We start from the raw sequence: 21,744 nt of genomic DNA on the forward strand, positions 1-21,744 counted from the left end.
TTCTCCAGCTCCACACTTTATCATCTCTGACTTCCCAGTACCTGCAGTCCTCACAATCTCCACGTCAGTCAAATATTTCCACCATAGTCATTGACAGAACTCGCAACCCATGTCCATCCTATTTTCCAGACTTCTACTCACTTCTTCTCTTCCCTCCTGGAAACAAGGAAAGGTTCCCCTATTCCTCATCTCCTGCACCTCCCCCCCCCCCCCCCCCCCCAGCACTCACTATTCAACAGACCATTTTCTCCATGTGTTGCCACTAGCAAACACTTGCCTCCTCCCTCTCAGCGTTTGGTTGGGACTGTTCCCATCTTCTGGCATAGTCCACTCCTTAGTCACCTTCTCGTGGCACCTTTCCATACAAATGCAGGAGAAGCAAAATTTGTCATTTTACTGCTTCCTTTCTCACCAGCTAAACCCAAATATTCCTTTTGGATGGAATTCTCTTGACACGTTGTATTCTCTGCTCCCTGCTGTATGTCAGGGAGACTGAACACCGACCCCAGTGATCTCTCTCCACAAACATTGACCCTGAGCTTTGGATGTTGTGTGATTTTAATTCTCTCCCCTTGTTCTCATGTTGTCCTCTCTGTCCTTGATCTGCCTCACTCTCCCCAAGAAGCTCAACACAAGCCCAAGAACAGGATAACAACACAAAGGACTGTGGGTGCTGCTGATCTGAAACAGAAGTTGCTGGCAAAACACAGCAGGTCTGGCAGCATCTGTGGAAAGAGAAACATTTCAAATCCAGTGACCCTTCTTCAGAATAGAACTTCATCTTTCAATTCAGCACTTACACCCTTCTGGACTCAGAATTGAGCTAAAATGTCTATATTGTAACCTCTTTCCCTACTTTGTTCCTTTCGCTTTACAAGTTTTGATTTTACTCTAGATTTTATCTTGTTTTAATATTGTTTTTCAGCCTGTAGTTATTCATCATTCTACTATTTACACCTGCTGAAGGCATATTTTTAAATGTATTCTTTCCCTGTTCCATTTCCACTCCTTGTTGTGGTTGAATCCCTACACTCTCCCACACCATTGCCGGCCTTCCCATTTGTTCTTTTTCCAGCTCCTGCCTTATGCCGCTTAAAATCTATTACATGTCTAATCTTTCCACATTCTACTGAAAGGTCACCAAAGCTGAAGTGTTAGAAGGAATCTTCTGCTCGCTGTAATATTTGGGTTAGAGGCAGGAGTTTGCTGGGTGGAGGAATACCCAAAGGCTGCTCCCTTCCCACCTCCACCGTGGTTAAGTTCTGGGTTTTGAAGTCCACGATCACCTCTCCTGCTCCACTAACCTTTTTGCTGCCCGTTCAGAACCTCAGTCTGCCATTGCTCAGATTGAGCTAATTATTTGAAAGTGAGGACTGCAGATGCTGGAGATCAGAGTCGAGAGTGTGGTGCTGGAAAGGCACAGCAGGTCAGGCAGCATCCAAGGAGCAGGAGAATTGACATTTCAGACAAAAGCCCTTCATCAGGTGAGGGGGTGGTGAGATAAATGGGAGGGTTTGGGGCTGGGGGGAAGGTAGCTGAGGGTGCAAAAGGTCAGAAGGGAGGGTTGATTGGATAAGTGGGAACGAAGATGGACAGGCCAGGAGGATGGTGCTGAGTTGGAAGGTTGGGACTGGGGTAAGGTGGGGGGAGGGGAAATGAGGAAACTGGTGAAATCCAAATTGATGCTGTAGGGTTGGAGTATCCTGAGGCGGAAGATAAGGCGTTCTTCCTCCAGGCGTCAGGTGTTTAGGGAGTGGTGATGGCACATTGATGCCATGGCGTTGGAGGGTCCCGAAGTGGAAGATGAGGCATTCTTCCTCCAAGCATCAGGTGGTTGGGCCACACCCTTAAGCTAATTATGGGTTGGCCTTTTGCCATCTCCTCACACCCTGATAACTGCAGCCCTGTGGAAAGATTGTCCCCTCAGCGGGTGAGGGTTGCTTAAGACAATCAGCACCTTATTGAGGAACTGGGCATTGAGTAGGGCTTGCCTGCTGGATGCAAATTCCTTGCTTCTATGCACCCCCCTCACCCCGACCTTTGAAACCTCTCCCTCTCCTCCCACATCCAATTACCTTTAATCTGGATCCACTTCAATCCTGAAACTGAGTGGACGTCCTTCTTTCAGTATCCTCTATGGGTGCAAGACCCACGAACTTCAGATTGGCTGGCAGCTCTCCACTGACTAGTATACTTCCTTCCCCAGGATCTTGATTCAAGCTGAAGACCCACAGTCGGCCCTGTTTCTGCCTGATTGGCATGTGGTTCATCAGGCCTGCCTGGCACGAGGTCGCACCGATCTCCATTTGGCCGTTGATACTTGGTACACCTCAACATGATTCTGCCCAAGAACTCTGTTTCTCTCTCCACAGACACTGCAAGACCTGCTGAGTACTTCCAATGGGTCCTGTTTTCATTTCTGGTCAACAGTTACCTGCAGCTAAGGCAGGCTGCTGGGTAAGAGCCAGAGCGTCATCTTATGGCATGCTTTGCCTTATGGGTAATCCTGCCCTTCTTCATCCAAACAGCACAGACAGAGAAACCTCTGTTTCTTCATTCTTGATGAAGGGCTTTTGCCCGAAATGTCGATTTTCCTGCTCCTCGGATGCTGCCTGACCTGCTGTGCTTTTCCAGCACCTCTCTAATCTTGACTCTGATCTCCAGCATCTGCGGTCCTCACTTTCGCCCTGTGACAACTTTTACCCCATCCCATCTATTCACTTCTTTACCATTTAACCAGCAACAAAAGCAAACATTGCTGGAAAAACTCAGCAGGCCTGGCGGCATCTGTGGAGAGAAATCAGAGTTAATGTTTCAGGTCCAGTGACCCTTCTGCAGTGAGGATTGTAGCTGGGAAAAGGTTGTTGTATATGGTAGAGATGGGTTTGGGGGAGGGGGAGGGAGGAAATGGTAGGTGGAGATGAAGCAGAGAGAGAGACAGAGAGACAGTCGGGCAGCCAGAGGTTTGGGTAAATGTTAGCCTGGGAGAATTAATCGCTGCCAATGAGGGTTGTAAAACACTTGTTGGTGTTTCTAACATCTCCTATTTTGTTTGTTGATTAACCCCGCATGCCAAATATAGAGGTGTGTATTTTCATTTGATCTTTCTCCCCAACTTTCCCACAGGGTGAGCCGGGCCTACCAGGTTTGGACGGAGTTCCTGTGAGTATCTCAGGTGGAGGGATTGACAAAGAAAAGCTATTCTGTTAACTCATGTTGCACACTCACCTTGTTTTCACATTGAGTTTCTAGCAGTGGGAGGAACTTTGATTAGAATCATAGAATCCCTACAGTGTGGAAACAGGCCCTTTGGCCCAACAAGTTCACACTGGCCCTCCGAGGAGTAACCCACCCAGACCCATTCTCCTACCCTATTGCTCTACAATTACCCTGACTGGAGCACCTAACCTACGCATCCCTGAACACTATGGGCAATTTAGCATGGCCAACCCACCGAACTTGCACATCTTTTGCTTGTGGGAGGAAACCAGAGCCCCCAGAAAAAAACCCATGCAGGCGTGGGGCGAATGTGCAAACTCAGCATTGACAGTCACTCCAGGCTGGAATTACAGAGTATTACTGGGAAATATCCAGGTCGCCCAGTCAGGTACACTTATCTCTCATAGAGTCATAGTCATAGAGATGTACAGCATGGAAATAGGCCCTTCTGTCCAACCCATCCATACCGACCAGATATCCCAACCCAATCTAGTCCCACCTGCCAGCACCCGGCCCATATCCCTCCAAACCCTTCTTATTCATATACCCATCCAAATGTGTCTTAAATGTTGCAATTGTACCAGCCTCCACCACTTCCTCTGGCAGCTCATTCTATACACTTACCACCCTCTGCGTGAAAAAGTTGCCCCTTGGGTCTCTTTTTATATCTTTCCCCTCTCACCCTAAACCTATGCCCTCTAGTTCTGGACTCCCCGACCCCAGGGAAAAGACTTTGCCTATTTACCCTATCCATGCCCCTCATAATTTTGTAAATCTCTATAAGGTCATCCCTCAGCCTCCGACACTCCAGGGAAAACAGCCCCAGCCTGTTCAGCCTTTCCCTGTAGCTCAGATCCTCCAACCCTGGCAGCATCCTTGTAAATCTTTTCTGAACCCTTTCAAGTTTCAATAAAGAGCAGGAACTGTGTCCAGTGGCGTCTGAATTGATATTTTAAATTGGGGTGCTATAGTTTCTGGATTAGTAATCTGGAGACCCAAGCCAACTCTGTGACCAGGGTTCAAATCTCACAACAGCAGCTGATGGAATCTAAATTCTGTGAATTCCTTCAAGCTTGGTAAAAGTGACCAGGAAACTATCAGCGATTGTCATGAAAACCAAACTAGCTCACTAATAAACTTTATGAAACTTCCTTTAGGGGTGGAAGCTTGCCATCCTTACCTGGTCTGGTCTGGGCCTACATGACTCAAGATTTGCAGCTCTCCCTCTACATTAGCCTGGAAAGCCAGTGAGTACAAGGGATGGCCAACCAATAAAACAAGTAAAAAACAAAATTACATTATTGCTGCAAGTCAAAATTTTAAGGTTGTAAGCCCTGGCGATCCCAGTGCATCAAGCAACCCCAGATCCCACCTGGTATAGCATTGATAGCAGAGAGACACTCCCTCACTCCACTCTTAAACATTTGTCCCATTGCTCCCACTGCAGTGTTCCAAGTGTGCCTACTTCCTTGTGAATTTGCTGAATTATACACTGCTTAAGAGTCTGATAAATAATGGTGCACTCAGTTTACATAAGAAAGCTACTGAGTACAACTCTTAGGCTGTGCTGATGATTAGGCTTCAGCAGGGGCATGTAACCTGACACTGAATATTTAATGAGCAAAGGCATTTCACTTGGCATTTGGAGAAAATGGTCAAGTTAATTCAATTGAAGGGCACAACATCTGGATATGAAAAGGTGTGCAAGTTTTATCCTTCGGATAGTTGGTGTCTGAGTGTTATATATTTGGACTTTAAATATTCAATGACAGCCTGAAAGCCCGCTGAACCCTAATTACCAGCCTGACCTACCTGTTCAGATTTAATCTGGTCCATGGATGAATTGTCTCTTTTTGCCTTACAGGGTCCAGCGGGCTCTCCTGGATCAGATGGTGCTGTGGGTCCCAGAGGACAGCCGGGTCTTCCAGTAGGTATCCCTGAGAGGACCACCTTGTGTCTCATTCCACCTACCTGTGTGGTCACTGATTTGATTTATTTATTGTCACATGCATTTTGTTCCACAATACAGTGGGAAGTGTTGTTGTATAGTGTCACTATTCTTGGCGTCATCTTAAAGCACAGAAAAATAAACTAAAACATAGAATATCAAGACAGAAAAACAAAGAAATAAAGAAAAAGTGTTCAACTTCACAGTCCATCTTGTTAAGTGCTGTTTTTAAGTGCTTAAACTCCTCTGTTTTTCTGATAAAGCAAATAGAGTCATAGAGTCACAGAGATGTACAGCACGAAACAGACCCTTCGGTCCAACCCGTCCATGCCGACCAGATATCCCAACCCAATCTACTCCCACCTGCCAGCACCTGGCCCATGTCCCTCCAAATCCTTCCTAATCATATACCCATCCAAATGCCTCTTAAATGTTGCAATTGTACCAGCCTCCACCACTTCCTCAGGCAGCTCATTCCATACGTGTACCACCCTCTGTGCGAAAAAGTTGCCCCTCAGGTCTCTTTCATATCTTTCCCCTCTCACCTTAAACCTGTGCCCTCTAGTTCTGGACACCCCGACCCCAGGGAAGTGACTTTGTCTATTTATTCTATGCATGCCCCTCATGATGTTATAAACCTCATCCTCCGACGCTCCAGGGAAAACAGCCCCAGCCTTTTCAACCTCTTCCTATAGCTGAAGGAAATCCTCCAACCCTGGCAACGTCCTTGTAAATCTTTATATGTAAGTGATTACCTACACATCACAGTTAACAGAATCTCTTACAATATTCTGCTGACCTCAGACTCAAGTATTTAAACTATTGATGGGGCAGATCCAGGCATGAAATGTTCAGGAATCGTCACTCAGGCCCCAGTGAGCAGTTAGCAGGCCATTAGCCTGTGCCAGAAGTGTTACCAGTTGCCCTGATCTGAGCAGTTCTTTAAAAGCTTGCTCATGCTCGCCTAAACGGTCACAATTTTGCAACGTAATTGTCAAAGCAGCACCAGCAGTTGAGCAAGATGATCTCAGGATCAACCCTGGATCTCTGTGAGCTGGGTTACACCAATATTAATCCTGCTCTCGCTGGGCTCGTGCAGACCATTCGACATCATAGAATATCTCAGACCATATCCCTGTAGCAGAGGAACCGAGAATTCTGGACTGGCTCCCTGCTCTGATCAAAGGCAGCAGTGACAGGGGGTTATAACTGACCTGAACACCTCTTGAAGAGGAAGTCAGCCTGTGTTATTTCATCAGATGATTTTGCAGAGTTCAGTGATAATCATGTGTGTATGGACAGAAGGTTCTCATAGTTGAGTTGAGTATCAATGGGCAAGTTTTTTTGACAGTGATTGTAATGTATTGATTTAGAATCAAATCTTTACCCAGAAATCCTGGTCTTAAAATTAAACGCTCAGTGGTTTGCCAATGGGTGTTATAAGTGGCTAGTCCTTTTTTGGGTTATTTTGCAAAAAAAGCAATTAATCTTTTGATCTCTCTTTCCTCAGGGCCGACCTGGTCCCCCAGGCCTTCCAGGGTTGAAAGTAAGTAGTGCCTCATGTTAATTGTGACTGTTCATTCCAGACTATTTTAGAGGGAATATAATCCACACAGCACCATGTTTCAACCCAAGACTCTATCATATCGATACAGCTGATACATTTCAGGGAATCCCTCTGTCCTTCTCACTGGACTTGACCTTCCTTAGCTCCCTGCGTGAGACCTTGTGTAGGCCACCAAATCTCATCTCATTGCCATTTCCCTGGAATGTTACACCAGACCCCAGTTGAGCTTGCAATGTGGGAAATCCTAAAATAGAAAATTCCTGTCTCTGGCTTCCCCCAAACCCGCTCTCTGTAATCAATTTTAGCAGGCGAGATGCCCGCCCCTTACAAGACTGAGCAGAAGAATTCACAATAGCTGGCTCAAGATGGCCATTTGTTTGGGTTTGTGCCTGAGGGTCTGGGTTTTACATTGGCTGACCATTGACAGGTGCCACTTGACTTTATATCTGGGGTTGTGTGCTATAGATGTGGCGGGTGCCTCTGCCTGTTGCTATCATTGTTTGAAGTCACCTCAAATTGGCTATGATGCAGGAAACAGGAGTTGGTTGTTTTCTCAATCCCATTTGCAGCCTCCTCCACTCACCCCTTTGTGTTTCTGTCTTACTTACAGTTGATTTCCTACTCATCACCAACTGCTATGGAAATATGAACATGGCGATATAAACCACACGCAGTCAAACACACACACTGACAAAATCATACATACACACACACAGTCATACACACGTGCAGACACACAGCCATACACACTCACTCACTCTCTTTCTCACACACACACAGAGTCATATACACACCAAAAAACATGCACACAGAGTCATACACACACACAGACACTCTCTCTCTCTCTCACACACACACACAGAGTCGTACACACAGATACAGTCATATACACAGAGGCATACATACTCACAGTCATATAGACACACAGAAACAATCATACACTCACACACACACACACACACAGAGTCATACACACAAATGCACACAGAGACAGTCATACACACACACACAGTCATACAAAGTCATAGATTAGATTAGATTAGATTACGTACAATGTGGAAACAGGCCCTTCGGCCCAACAAGTCCACACCGCCCTGCCGAAGCGCAACCCACCCATACCCCTACATCTACCCCTTACCTAACACTACGGGCAATTTAGAATGGCCAATTCACCTGACCTGCACATCTTTGGACTGCACATAGATGGAGCAACACACACATACACATTCACATACAGTCTCACACAGACATATGTACATAATCCAAAGATGTGCAGGTTAGGTGAATTGGCCATGCTAAATTGCCCGTAGGTTAGGTGCAGTAGTCAGGGGTAAATATAGGGAATGGGTCTTCAGAGGGTCAGTGTGGATTTGTTGGACCAAAAGCCTGTTTCCACACTGTAGGTAATCTAATGTAAAAAGTAAATGGTACAATTTGAAAAGTGGGCACACACACACCGAATCCTGAAGGTTTGAATCATTCTCTATTGCCCATAGTGTTAGGTGCATTAGTCCGAAGGAAATGGGTCTGGGTGGATTACTCTTCGGAGGGTCGGTGTGGACTTGTTGGGCCGAAGGGCCTTTTTTCCGCACTGTAGGGAATCGAATCCAATCTAATCTAAAAAAAATCTTCTGAATCAACCAGAACACGCTATAAGGGTTGTTTTATAAATAGAGGCATAATGTACAAAAGCAAAGAATTTGTGTTAAATCTTTATAAATCAGAGGTCACTTCTCAAATTGGGGCGGCATGGTGTCTCAGTGGTTAGCACTGCTGCCTCACAGCACCAGGGACCTGGGTTCGATTCTAGCCTTGGGTGACTGTCTAGGTGGAATTTACATATTCTCCCCGTGTCTGTGCGGGTTTCCTCTGGGTGCTCCGATTTCCTGCCACAGATGTGCACGTCAGGTGGATTAGCTATGCTAAATTGCCCATAGTATTTAGGGATGTGCAGGCTAGGTGGGATAACCATGGGAAATGAGGAATTTCAGGGATTAGATAGAGGGGTGGGTCTGGATTGGATGCTCTTCAGAGGCATGGTGTGGACCTGATGGGTCAAGTAGCTGACGTCCAAACTGTAAGGATTCTGAGCATTTTGTCCAACTTGTAAATTCAAATTTGCAGACCATTTTGGCACCACAAGTGCCTTTGTTAGCAGGAGGGACAGTAACCAGAGGCACAGATTTAAGACAGTTGACCAAGGCATTGAGGGGAGATGAAGAGTCCATATTTTTAGATTAGATTACATTACAGTGTGGAAACAGGCCCTTCGGCCCAACAAGTCCACACCGACCCGCCGAAGCGCAACCCACCCATACCCCTACATTTACCCCATACCTAACACTACGGGCAATTTAGCATGGCCAATTCACCTGACCTGCACATCTTTGGACTGTGGGAGGAAACCGGAGCACCCGGAGGAAACCCAAGCAGACACGGGGAGAACGTGCAAACTCCACACAGTCAGTCGCCTGAGGCAGTGAGTTGCTATGATTGGGAATGCATTGCCTGAAAGGATGGTAGAAAAATTATAATAATAACTTTCAAGAAAAGGATTAGACACAGACCTGTGGAAAAATTTGCAGTGTTACAGGGAACGAGCAGGAAATTGAACTTATACCAGTCTCAAAGAGTCAACATTAGAATGATGGGTCAAATGGCAGTATTATTCTGCACTTTTCTCTGAATATCAGAATGACCGTTCTCGACAACGTTGAGCAATATGGTACAGTGTAGCCACGGTGAGGGACTTATAGTGTGCTAACTGATTGGACAACAAAGAATGAACGCACAGATGATGACACAAAGGCCAACTTCACACTTTCTTAAGGTGACAGCCTTTAAAAAACAATCTTTCTAATTTCGAGAAATATTTGTATTTCAGGGTAACATGGGGTTGGGATTCCAAGGACAGAAAGGAGGAAAGGTAAGTGTGTGGCAAGAGCGAAAGCTGTTGCTGGGCTATTTGTAATTTGCTAGTTTTATGACACTACATTATAAATGTATTAATTAAATACTTTTATAATATCTAGAACAAAAACATCTGCATTTTCAGTATGTGTTTTTCAACGCTGGAATCAGTTAACAATAGTCCATATTCACTGCATTTACACAGGGCTAGCTCTTGAAATGCAGAAGGGTGTGTGGGTGAGCCCTTTTTTTTATATATAAAAGCAATCCCACTAGCCTCTCTGTTCATCTGAATCTATTCCCGATTCAGAATCAACAGTGAATATAAACTTTGTTAGCTGTCTTCGTAATCTTATGAGTGCGACCTCAGAATCTGAAGACATCAAAACCAGCTGCCATGATATTGCCTGATAATTTAGATTAATAAATTAAGTTAGTGTTTCAGAGTCACAGACATGTACAGCATGGAAAAAGACCATTCAGTCCAGCGCATCCATGCCAACCAGATATCCTAAATTAGTCCTATCCCATTTGCCAGCACTTGGCCCATATCCCCCTAAACCCTTCCTGTTCATATACCCATCCAGATGCCTTTTAGATGCTGTAATTGTACCAGCCTCCACAACTTCCTCTGGCAGCTCATTCCACACATGCACCACCCTCTGCGAGAAAAAAAAGCTGCCCTTTAGGCCCCTTTTAAATCTTGCCTCCTCACCCTAAGCCTATGCCCTCTAGTTCTGAAAAATATCTATTTACCCTACCCATGCCCCTCATGATTTTATAAACCTCTATAAGGTCATTCCTCAGCCGCTGATGCTCCAAACGAAAACAGCCTCAGCCTATGCAGCCTCTCCCTATAGCTCAAACCCTTCAACCCTGGCAACATCGTTGTCAGTCTTTTCAGAACCCTTTCAAGTTTCACAACATCCTTCCTATAGAAGGGAGACCAGAATTGCATGCAATACTCCAAAAGTGGCTTAACCAATGTCCTAAATTGAAACTAATGTCCAGAATCATTCAATCCCCTCGGTATGCCTACATGATGACAATGTTTATCTGAAGGTAATATGAAAGCTACACCAAGTACAGGAGCTCTGACTAGGGTTTCCACAATCCTCTTTAGATTTGTGTTTTGTTCTTCTGTTTAAATCAAGACAGTATTTTATTTACATTTTCAAACTGTGTGAAGCACAATAATGAAACATTCATCCACTTTAACCTCTCATCTCTTTCCTGATCAACATGCTGTTTCACTCAATTCCATTAGTTCTTCTCTCTGATAGGAAGGGGAAGGAAGTGTAGGATGTTGGGTCAGTGAGGGGAGGGAAGTGTAGGATGGTGGGTCAGTGAGGGGAAGGAAGTGTAGGATGTTGGGTTAGTGAGGGGAGGGAAGTGTAGGATATTGGGTCAGTGAGGGGAGGGAAGTGTAGGATATTGGGTCAGTGAGGGGAGGGAAGTGTAGGGTATTGGGTCAGTGAGGGGAGGGAAGTGTAGGATGCTGGGTCAGTGAGGGGAGGGAAGTGTAGGGTATTGGGTCAGTGAGGGGAGGGAAGTGTAGGATGTTGGGTCAGTGAGGGGAGGGAAGTGTAGGATTTTGGGTCAGTGGGGAGAGGGAAGTTTAGGATGTTGGGTCAGTGAGGGGAGGGAAGTGTAGGATTTTGGGTCAGTGGGGAGAGGGAAGTTTAGGATGTTGGGTCAGTGAGGGGAGGGAAGTGTAGGATATTGGGTCAGTGAGGGGAGGGAAGTGTAGGATGCTGGGTCAGTGAGGGGAGGGAAGTGTAGGGTATTGGGTCAGTGAGGGGAGGGAAGTTTAGGATGTTGGGTCAGTGAGGGGAGGGAAGTGTAGGGTATTGGGTCAGTGAGGGGAGGGAAGTTTAGGATGTTGGGTCAGTGAGGGGAGGGAAGTGTAGGATGTTGGGTCAGTGGGGAGAGGGAAGTTTAGGATGTTGGGTCAGTGAGGGGAGGGAAGTGTAGGATTTGGGTCAGTGGGGAGAGGGAAGTTTAGGATGTTGGGTCAGTGAGGGGAGGGAAGTGTAGGATTTGGGTCAGTGGGGAGAGGGAAGTGTAGGATGCTGGGTCAGAGGGGAGAGGGAAGTGTAGGATATTGGGTCAGTGAGGGGAGGGAAGTGTAGGGTATTGGGTCAGTGAGGGGAGGGAAGTGTAGGATGTTGGGTCAGTGAGGGGAGGGAAGTGTAGGATGTTGGGTCAGTGAGGGGAGGGAAGTGTAGGATATTGGGTCACTGAGGGGAGGGAAGTGTAGGATATTGGGTCAGTGAGGGGAGGGAAGTGTAGGATGGTGGGTCAGTGAGGGGAGGGAAGTGTAGGATTGTAGGTCAGTGGGGAGAGAGAAGTGTAGGATATTGGGTCAGTCAGTGCCTCTTGCTGCCATCATTACACCCCACACCCGTCCTTATCCCCTTGTTTTATTTGACCAGAGATTATTTGAAAGTAATTAATCAAAGAAAACAAAATTATTTTAAGAAGGATATGATGGAAATTCTGGTCAGTAAAATAATAGAGATGCTGAGATTATGAAGTGGAATACTTCTCCATTGCAGTCACCCACTGCCTGAATTGTGTGATCACATGTAAGGTAAAACATGTTTGGACAGAAAGTAGAACTCTCTTAGTTACAATTTGACAGTAACATCAAAGGAGGATCCCTTTACTGTACCATTGAGACTTGGCCCAGACTTCCCCCATCAGCTTTGCTAAGCTTAGTGCGGCAGAGTGGTCATGTCCCAGGGCCAGAAGGCCTGGGTTCAAGTCCTACCTGTTACGGTGAACCTAAGTGAGTTAATTAAAAATTTCCATGAGGGTTGTGTTCAATTGGAGCCAGACCAGGGTTAGTTTTGTAACGTGATCACTTGAAACTGATTCATGGAAACTTATTTCTCAAAGTACCTTCAGGACAAAGGAGATGTACCCAGCATCAGATGGGCTGGCATCAACTCTAACCCTGAAAGTGAAACAAATACTGCCCCACTCAACCCCCAATGATTTAAATCTTCAAACTGGCCTTTTTCTAAACCACTGCTGCCTCCTTCACTTTTGCGAACATTAAACACTTTAACAATAATTTCAGTTTGAGTTCATTCAATTTTTGTGAATTACATAGACTAGATTCTTATATCTTATTAACCCAGAGTGAACTTTATGATATCTTTAATTGCAGTGTTGCAAATCTCCAATCAGAGACGCGTGGAGCTGGTGGTATCCTAGCTCAGCAGTGCCACATACAGGATCCAAATATTACTACTGCCTTGACTGGCAGTTTTTTAAAACACCCGTTAACTCGAACAGGAACAATTTCATTTCACCTGACGTCCTGCTCCTAAAGATGTAAAAATCGCAATTTAATTTATCCTGATCATTTTTTAAACAAGGTGATCATTTTTTAAAAAAAGAGTGGGGTTGGCTGCAACATGGAAGCGTCTAAGAGCAGACCGAGATCAAATCAAAATACTGAGCAACAAAGGTAGGCTGTATCAGCCAACTCTAACAGAAAGGCGGAATTAAAAAGTACTGAAAATGCAGATGACTGTATGAAATATTGAAAAAGAGCAACTGCATTCTTGCTGTCTGTGCTTTTTGGATTAAGTTTTAATAAGCAGTGAGCTACAATGCCTGGATCTCTAACCATCCTAACAAATGCCACACTAATTTCATTCTCATTTGCTTTTTAAACAGATACTGTGTGTGTGTGTGTGTGTATATGTGTGTGTGTGTGTGTGTGCGTGTTTGTGTGTGTGATCCTTCGAACTGCACTGACCGCATAATCACGTTGCCACTGGCTCTCGCTGTGATTACAATCACTGTTTTTAATGATGTGATCCTTATGTTGTGAACAAGGTTTGGCAGTTCTTGGCTTTTTGTGCATCTGTCAAGCGGGAGAGGCTGAAAGGCAGCATGAAAGGCTGTGAGCTGTCACAATACAGTCCCACTGCCTCACCACATTGTGTCACTGTGAAGGCAATGCTCAGAACAGAGTGTTCCAGGGCCCGATCCTGCATGAATGTCCCTCACTTTAGTGACACTCCCTCTAAATTATCATTATTTTAATTCAGGACTCCTCATCTCTCCCAGTATTCTTAGTGTATTTTGTGGGTTGTCGTGGATGAAACCTTCCACAGTTCTGGAAGGTGCCAGGCAAGAGAAGGGAAGAAAATGAAGCTGAGCACCATCTCTGTACAGCTGTTAAACATTAGCAGGAGTTGCTTGGCTATTGGTAGAATGACATTGGCAGTAGACCAGGGGTAACCCAGGAAGGTCAGTGGGACTGGGAAGAAGGGTTTCAAGAAATATTTCAGTTGCCTAGTTTGTAAGAGGAACCAGATGGACGCACTGGACTGACAGTGGAGGAGCTTTAGGTGCACCATCAGGGAGTTAGAATCTTCGGTGATACTTATAAGACAGTGTGCATATCAGGTAAGGACAGGCCCTTCATTTGTGAGTTGTGGCCTGAATGTATCTGATTTCACATGAAGCTGAGATACTGGTTGACACCCATGAATCCCGAGGCCAGCTGAAGTCACTGCTTCAGGAGATGAGGAAAGCAAAGAAGAAATTTGGGAAAACTATTGCATTGTGCTGGTGGTTGTTGAACCAGTCATCTTCTGCCAATAGCTGCCAAGCTTCCTTTCGATTGATAGCTTTAGCATGTATTGTGCTTCCATTGACATCACATGCTCTGTGTCCCAATGTGTTGCTATTTTTGACGTAATAGATGCGATGTGCTGAATCACCCATTTCCCAAACTCTAGCTTATCTTCTGTCCTTCATGTTCAGCTCAGTTAACACACTATACCATTTTGTTGCTGAAATCTCAATCGCTGTGTGTAACTACTCTTGATTGCAGGGGTTGGCCTCTTGTGACAGGATCCAGATTTCCACATCAGTGATCTCGATTCCTTTTTTTGGTTTAATTGAAACAAAAGGAATTGTTGGTCTTCTCCCTCCTATTTGCATCTTCACTTTATTCTGATCTAGCCTTGTTGTGCTGTCTGCTGTTCTTTATCTCATTTGTTTCTGTTCATTTCCTTATCTCTGACACCAGGTCTTCCTTTCCCTCTGTTGTCAATAGGCTTTTAAATCTCAACTTTGCCATCATCTAATTCCCAAATTTTGTCTTATTTCAACTTTGCTCCTCCTCCCCTTGACCACTGTGGCATTTTGCCCAAGAACCTTTGACTTCTTTCCAGTTGGGCAGCCTGGGTTTTTATCATCATTGATGCCCTTCGGATCAGATCCTGCTTGGAGAGCAAGGCCAATCCCTGCACCAGCACAAATTAACCAGAGTATTAATTACACATTTTTCAGAATGTTATTTATGGAAACGTTTGTCAATTATGTTTGGAGAATGAACATGCGTAACCTTTCCACCGCTTTTTTTCCGAGAAGGTTTCTTATTATTTTAGTCTGCCATTCTCACTTGTCTCTGTTTTCCTGTTTGAGTACCCTCCATCCTCTCTCACGCTGTCCAGCATGAGATTAAGTCATGTTCAGTCTCTGTCAGTAAATGTGTGACACTTACATGACGAGGAACAGTTGAGACCAATAGATGGCACTTTTACCAGCCCCTCCCCCTTTCTGTATGGAAACAAGTGAACTTTGTTAATACCCTACACCCTCCTGAAGACCCCATTGAGGTAGTGAATCCAATATGTTGGTAATCGCTGTGGGAATCTATACTGTACACCCCTCTCTGATTGCTAGTCCATTGGGAGAAAGTGAGGACTGCAGATGCTGGAGATCGGAGTCAAAAAGGTTGGTGCTGGAAAAACACAGCCGGTCAGGCAGCATTCAAGGAGCAGGACAGTTGTTGTTTTGAGCATAAGCTCTTCATCAGGAATGTCCTGCTGTTTGGATGCTGCCCCTTCAGCTGTGCTTTTCTAGCACCACACTTTTTCACTGCTACTCCATTGAACTACCTTTGATATGTTTACTTGGCACATCTGTTTCTGAACCATCTTGTTTACCACTGTTTCTTTTTTCCAAGACAAAAAAAAATGATCATTTCCTCTGGTGGTGGGAAGGTGAAAATAGTTAACTTTGCAAAATTGTTACTTTTGTCTATAATACACTAAAACTGTTTCTGACACTAACCGTAACTAACTTTTCCGCCCTCCTCCCTCCCTCCACCCTCCCTGACCCCAGGGTGATGTAGGCCTTCCGGGCCCTCCCGGCCGCCCAGGAACTATCCCACAGGGTTCAGGGCCTGGGCTAAACTTCTCCATCGTAGGAGAGAAGGTAACACTTGGGAGCGAGCTGTGAACTGAGTACATGGCAGTCCTGCAGGAAATGGGGCATATTAGACAGTATCCCTCTCCTAATTCAGGAGATTCAGCCGTACATTCCCTCATTATAAAGAAACTGGCTTTATATCCTTCTTGTTGGTCATGAGCTAATGCGTGCACTAGTTGACCTGCTTAAGGAGCTATGAGCACTTTTAATTCATAGCCATCTGAATAGATTGTGTTTTACAGCATGCCTTTTAACATAGGTCCTTTGGCCTAGAGAGCTAATGTTATTTTTGAATTTGCAATCTATTGATAATTGCACAGGAGATCTGATCCTAATAAGTAAAATGTTCTTGTTGGATGAACACTCTTTGTGGAGTAAACCAAGGCCAGTTAAGAGTTGACAGACATTGGATATGACCCATTCTAACCCTCAGAAACAATGGTACCCCACAGTTCAGTGCCCCATTTCCAACCAGGGTTACCACAATCACAGGTAACGTTTGTTTTGTTTGATTAAAAAAAATGTAAGCTTCCTTCCTGATTGCTACACCTCAGGGAGACGTGGGTCTGCCAGGTCCTCCAGGACCACCACCTGCCACCGGGCAACTTGAGTTTGGTGGACAACCTGGATTTCCAAAAGGGGACAAAGGTGAAAAGGTTTGTGGAACGAAAGAAAGGTTGGTCGCGGCTGGGAAGGGTGAATGACATCTCAGTGTAAATTTAGACTCACCATCCAGGAATAAGTTGACACTTTGAGGACTAAACAGTATTAGCAGTTCTTCCTATGTTAGGACATGGAACTGATTATTATACTCATACTGATGCCCGCTAGACAACAGAAATCTCTTTTCTTTTTGCATCAATATCCCCATCAGGCAATTTAAGAGTCAGAAGCAGAAGGTGTTCGCTACAGGATGTAAGTTCCCTGTACTCAGCCTTGTTCTGAGTCTCTGAGTTCTTTCCTCATTGCTGATTTCCCACTTTGGGCCCATTCTATGACTTCAATAAGTGAGATTCCCAATTATTGACAGTTTATGGACTTTCCCACTGGGTAAGAGTTTGGCTTGTCATGTTTCATTTCATGGAAACATTACAGACATTCAGGGGTTGTTAAAAATCACACAATACCAGGTTATAGACCAGCAGGTTTATTGGAAAGTGGAAGCTCTCAGAGCACTGCTCCTTTGTCAGTGGGCAGGATTGTAGGACACACAGAATTTAGAGTAAAAGATCAAAGTGTTATACAACTGATGTGATGTATTGAACAAACTGAGATTGCTGTTACATCTTTAATCACTGAGAGTGGGGGTGCAGGTTTCGATTGATTAATATGTAAATCTCAGAATTCCTTTCAAGTCACAGCTCCAAGATAACTTAAGATTTTATCAGATCTAAAATAAAGGTGACATGTCAGCTCAGACAATGTATTAAAGGTGTGAGGTTAGAGTCTGTTTGTATCCCAACCTGGAGTCAAACTGATTCTATTTCCAAAGTAGGAATTTATAAAATGTCACACTGACTGACTGCCTTCAGTTTGTGTGCTTTTTGAATAAAATAAAATGTATTTGCAAATACAAACCTGCAAACCCATTCTAGGTGATTGAAGACTTAACAGCAATCTAGGTTTGTTCAATACATTGTGTCAGTTGTGTGCCATTTTTATTTTTTATTATAAATTCTGTGTCCTATCATCCTGCCCCACTAGCTACCTGATGAAGGAGCAGTGCTCCGAAAGCTTCTACTTTCAGCTAAACTTGTTGGACTATAACCTGGTGTTGTGTGATTTTTACTTTCGTCCACCCAGTCCAACACCTACGCCTCCACATCATTCATCTCTCTACAGTGCAACCTTTGAAGTAATTTAGACTTAGAACTTCATAATAACAATTCTCGCTGTCAGACATCCTTCCTGACACTGATGTGACAGTGTTGTATGCTAGTTACAGGACCTATTAAACATGCTGGAGACAAAAAAAAAATGGCAGATGCTGGAATCCAGGCTGGAAGAATACAGCAAGCCAGGCCGAATCAGGAGGTAGAGAGGTCAATGTTTTGAGTGTAACCCTTCCTTCTGGTTACACATGAATCTTTGATTTCTTCACCTCCTGATGCTGCCTGGCTTGCTGCGTTCTTCCAGCCTCCGGCTTGTCTACCCCGTTAAACATATGAGCATACAAATTAGGAGTAGGAGTATGGCATTCGGCCCCTAAAGTCTGGTCAATTATATCATTTGGTTATGGCCTCAACTAACCTTGATACCCTACTCCACTTGCTTTTCATGAATCAGTTCATCATGAAGCTGTAATCCATTATCCCTTTATCTGTGCTTCTAAACAGGGTTTCTGCTTCATAGATCCTAGATTTCCATTCACCACCTGCCTTGTCAGGATTATTATCTGAGCTATCACTTTGTGTCACTTCTACCTGAAATCAATGGAAACTACCAACTGCAGTATGAAACAAGTGGATCCTAACAGCCATAGCACAAAAGGGCCAGATCAAAATGTAATTTAAATAACGTTGTTAGTCCATTTCCTTTCTCTGCCGTTTCCTGTGGAAAATTGCCTGAATTCCTTCCAGCAAATATTCATGGGGAGTATGGACACTGGATCTCACCGCACTGATGGACAAATAGATAAGGGAAAAAGTGGTAGAAGGAAATGCTGCTTGGGTCAGGTGGTGTCAAATGGGAGCATGCTCATGTAGGGCATTGACTATTGTCTATTGACATAGATGCCAGATTAGGCCTTTTAGCCTGAGTGTCTGTATCTATGCTGGATATTTATAGCTAATTCCATGTGGCATTCCCAGGAGTGAACAGAATAATCTAATCTTCAACTAAATGGTGTTAAGTGAGCCTGCTTTGAAACAATAGTTCAAATGGTGGAATTGCAGAAAAGGTCAGTATTTTGTGCAGAAGGGACCAATGTAGTTGGGTGTACTTTGGAAATGCAGAGCTTCCAGAAGATGGCCAGCTGCAGAGCTATCACATGCTGCCTTCCCATGAAATTTGACTGGGACATCTCAAATGTGAGTACGTAGACATCTGCTGAAATGCTGAATTGAGAGGAATGTGATGTAGGCATTGAGTCTACAGAAGGAATAACTGAATAATTTATCATTGAAGGAGTTAATTTGCAGGTAACTCAGGAATTGCCAAACTATGTAGTCAGGTCTCTGACAAACATTTATTGTAAATGTAGTCAATACAGTGGCATGTGAAAATATAGTGTCAGGAATAGCAAGACTCAGATGTGGGCATTTTTCAAATTTTCTCCCTTTAGATGCTGCTTTAACTTTAAATGGCAATCCAATCAGGACGGACAGATGATTAAGGGAGTAATAATCAAGCCATTGTCACTATTAATGTGCTTAGGAAGATATATGATGAGTAAATTGTTTACAAAAGCAGAACAAAAACGTCCTGCTTCACTGAGAGGGGATGGATCTTGCAATAACTTTGCCGAGAGAACTGTAGGGCAAGAAAAATAAAAACTGCTCTTTCATTTAGAAAATGAGGACGAGTGATAGTTTAATCTGAGGGTTACCATGCCTCAGTGAGGGGTAAGGTTGAGAGGGTGGGACCTTTGTGGTAATTTCATCTAGTGCAGGAATTAAACCTACATTATTGATGTCACAATGCACCACAAATCAGCTGTCCAGCCTACTCAGCTAACTGACCTCTGGTTGAAGCATGTAACATAAATCATTTTGAGATCAAGTAATGCAAATACCTTGACAAGAAAAAACAGTAGTGATAAAACACAAAACAATCTAACTATACATGTCTTTTCTGGGTGGGGGACAAATTTTGGTCCAGTAATATTGCTGGCTACAAACCTGTTACTCATAGAGGCCGTGGTGAATTGTTGAATGCCAGACAAGAGAGATAAATTAAACACAATATTAAATAGTCCATTCAGTAAAAATGTGTGTTCATTAGTAAATTTTGATTTTGATGCTTATTGACAATGCTGGCTTCTATTTCTTTTGGAAAGAGATTGTGATCGTAAGGTTTTGACATTGGTGAGTTGGAGGAGGTGGTGTTGGGAAGAGAGGTGTTTGAGTAGGTTTTACAGTTCTGAGCAAACCTTTGTCATTTGAGATGATCAGTACCATAATGTTGTGCCATATTTGTTCTCCTCTCTCACAGGGTGATATGGGATCACCTGGTCCTCGTGGAGAGTTTGGATTTCCTGGCCTTCCGGTAAATGTTTCCTTCTGTCTTTTTGCATAGGGTTTGTGATGCTTTGTACAATCAGTCCATTACTCTCAATGTGGGCAGGGGAGAGGAGTGATGCAAATGTTCTAAATATCTCCGCCTGCCCTGTGGTTTTTCTCCCAGACCTCCTTCTCAGATGTGCTGGCTCTCTGAGTACTGGTGACTTTTCGTGTGTCTCCTCCTCCTCCTGGTTTACTTCAATAGCATGGACATGAGGCCCATCAAGTCTGTGCCAGTCATCAAACACCCAAATTGCTTTAATCCTATTTTATAGCCTTTGACCCTTAACCCTGTATGCTATGACTTTTCAAGCATCCATCTAAATGCTTCTAAAGAGTCATGATAAGTCCTGCCTCTATCACCCACATAGGCAGTGAGTTCCAGACATTCACCACCCTTGAATGAAAATCCATTGGCTTAAATCACCTCTCAATCTTCTATCCCTTACCATAAATCTATGCACCCTGATTATTGACCCCCTCCGCTAAGGGGGCAACTTTCATTCCTATCCTGTCTATTCTAGCCCCTGATAATTTTGTAGACCTCAATCTGGTTCCCCCTCAGCCTTCTCCAAGGAAAACAAACCAAGTCCCTCTAGTCTCTTTTTACAGCTGAATCACACTAACCCAAGTAACATCCTATGAATCCCTCCAATGCAATCACATCCTTCCTTCAATGTGGTGATCAGAATTGGACACAGTATTCGAGCTGTGGCCTAACCAATCTCACATATAGCTCCATCATCACCTCCCTGCTCTTGTATTTCATGCCTTAATGAAAAAGGCAAGTCTAGGGGTAAAATGTGTGTGCGAGTTAAGATAGAGGTTGACTTTGCAGATGTGGCTAAAAGTTTCTTTATTTTTAGCAGACGAGGGAGATGTTTGAAAATTGAAAATTGGTGAAAATCTAATATAGTCAAAAATAAGTTGAAGATAGTGGGGATATTCAAAGGGTCAGGCAGCAGCTATGAAAAGAGAATGATTGGGAGAAGTTAGAGATATGACAGGTTTAAAGCAAGTTAGAGAGTCAGGGGACACAGAAAAAATATGAAGCTCTGTTATCGGGCAGAAGGCAGGAGCAATTACATTAAAAGGGATGAAGTTTGAAATCTGCTTTCTGGTTAGCTTCCTTTCTTTTTGTTTCTCCAATGTAGCTTGTAGTTTAATATAAGCTTTTATCAAAGTGAAGTCAAGCCTCATGTAACTGTTGTCTTCCTTCTTTTCCAGGGATATTCGGATATAGTGAGAGCCAAAGGAGAGAAAGGAATCCCTGGTCTCCCAGGCCCAAGGGTATGGAGCAACATTTTAACTAAATTACCAATTGTCACATGTTCCCATTCTGCTGAGGGGAAATAATGAAAGATGCTCCCTGATCTATCACTTATCAAAGAAATCAGTGTCTTGATATCTATTGAAAGAACCTTCAAAATCATTAGGTAAAGGTGAGAACAGCACTGAAACGTATGGCCTAGCATTCTGAATTAGTGCTTACAATGTGGAGCGTCATCCACCAACAGCATATGTAGAATCCCTGCAGTGTGGAAGTAGACCATTCAGCCCATCGACCACCGCTCCCCACTCTATAACCCAGCTAATCCACCCAACTGTACATCCCTGGACACTATGGGCAATTTACG

The 21,744-nt window shown here is 44.1% G+C and overlaps 1 protein-coding gene across 3 annotated transcripts in view; it reads left to right on the forward strand.

Moving 5' to 3' along the window:
- col4a6 (collagen, type IV, alpha 6) overlaps positions 1-21,744 on the forward strand; it is a 418,171-nt gene that overhangs the window by 257,807 nt on the left and 138,620 nt on the right. For 2 of the 3 annotated variants that reach the window (XM_072595455.1, XM_072595457.1), the window contains exons 8-14: positions 3,127-3,162; positions 5,084-5,146; positions 6,678-6,713; positions 9,619-9,660; positions 16,442-16,543; positions 20,040-20,093; positions 21,335-21,397. In XM_072595455.1, coding sequence (XP_072451556.1) covers positions 3,127-3,162; positions 5,084-5,146; positions 6,678-6,713; positions 9,619-9,660; positions 16,442-16,543; positions 20,040-20,093; positions 21,335-21,397 — 396 coding nt within the window. Of the gene's footprint in view, positions 1-3,126; positions 3,163-5,083; positions 5,147-6,677; positions 6,714-9,618; positions 9,661-15,800; positions 15,894-16,441; positions 16,544-20,039; positions 20,094-21,334; positions 21,398-21,744 lie in introns of all 3 variants that reach the window. The other variant, XM_072595456.1, reaches the window with a different exon arrangement.

Source organism: Chiloscyllium punctatum, chromosome 25, assembly GCF_047496795.1.
Source record: "Chiloscyllium punctatum isolate Juve2018m chromosome 25, sChiPun1.3, whole genome shotgun sequence".
NCBI lineage: Eukaryota > Metazoa > Chordata > Chondrichthyes > Orectolobiformes > Hemiscylliidae > Chiloscyllium > Chiloscyllium punctatum.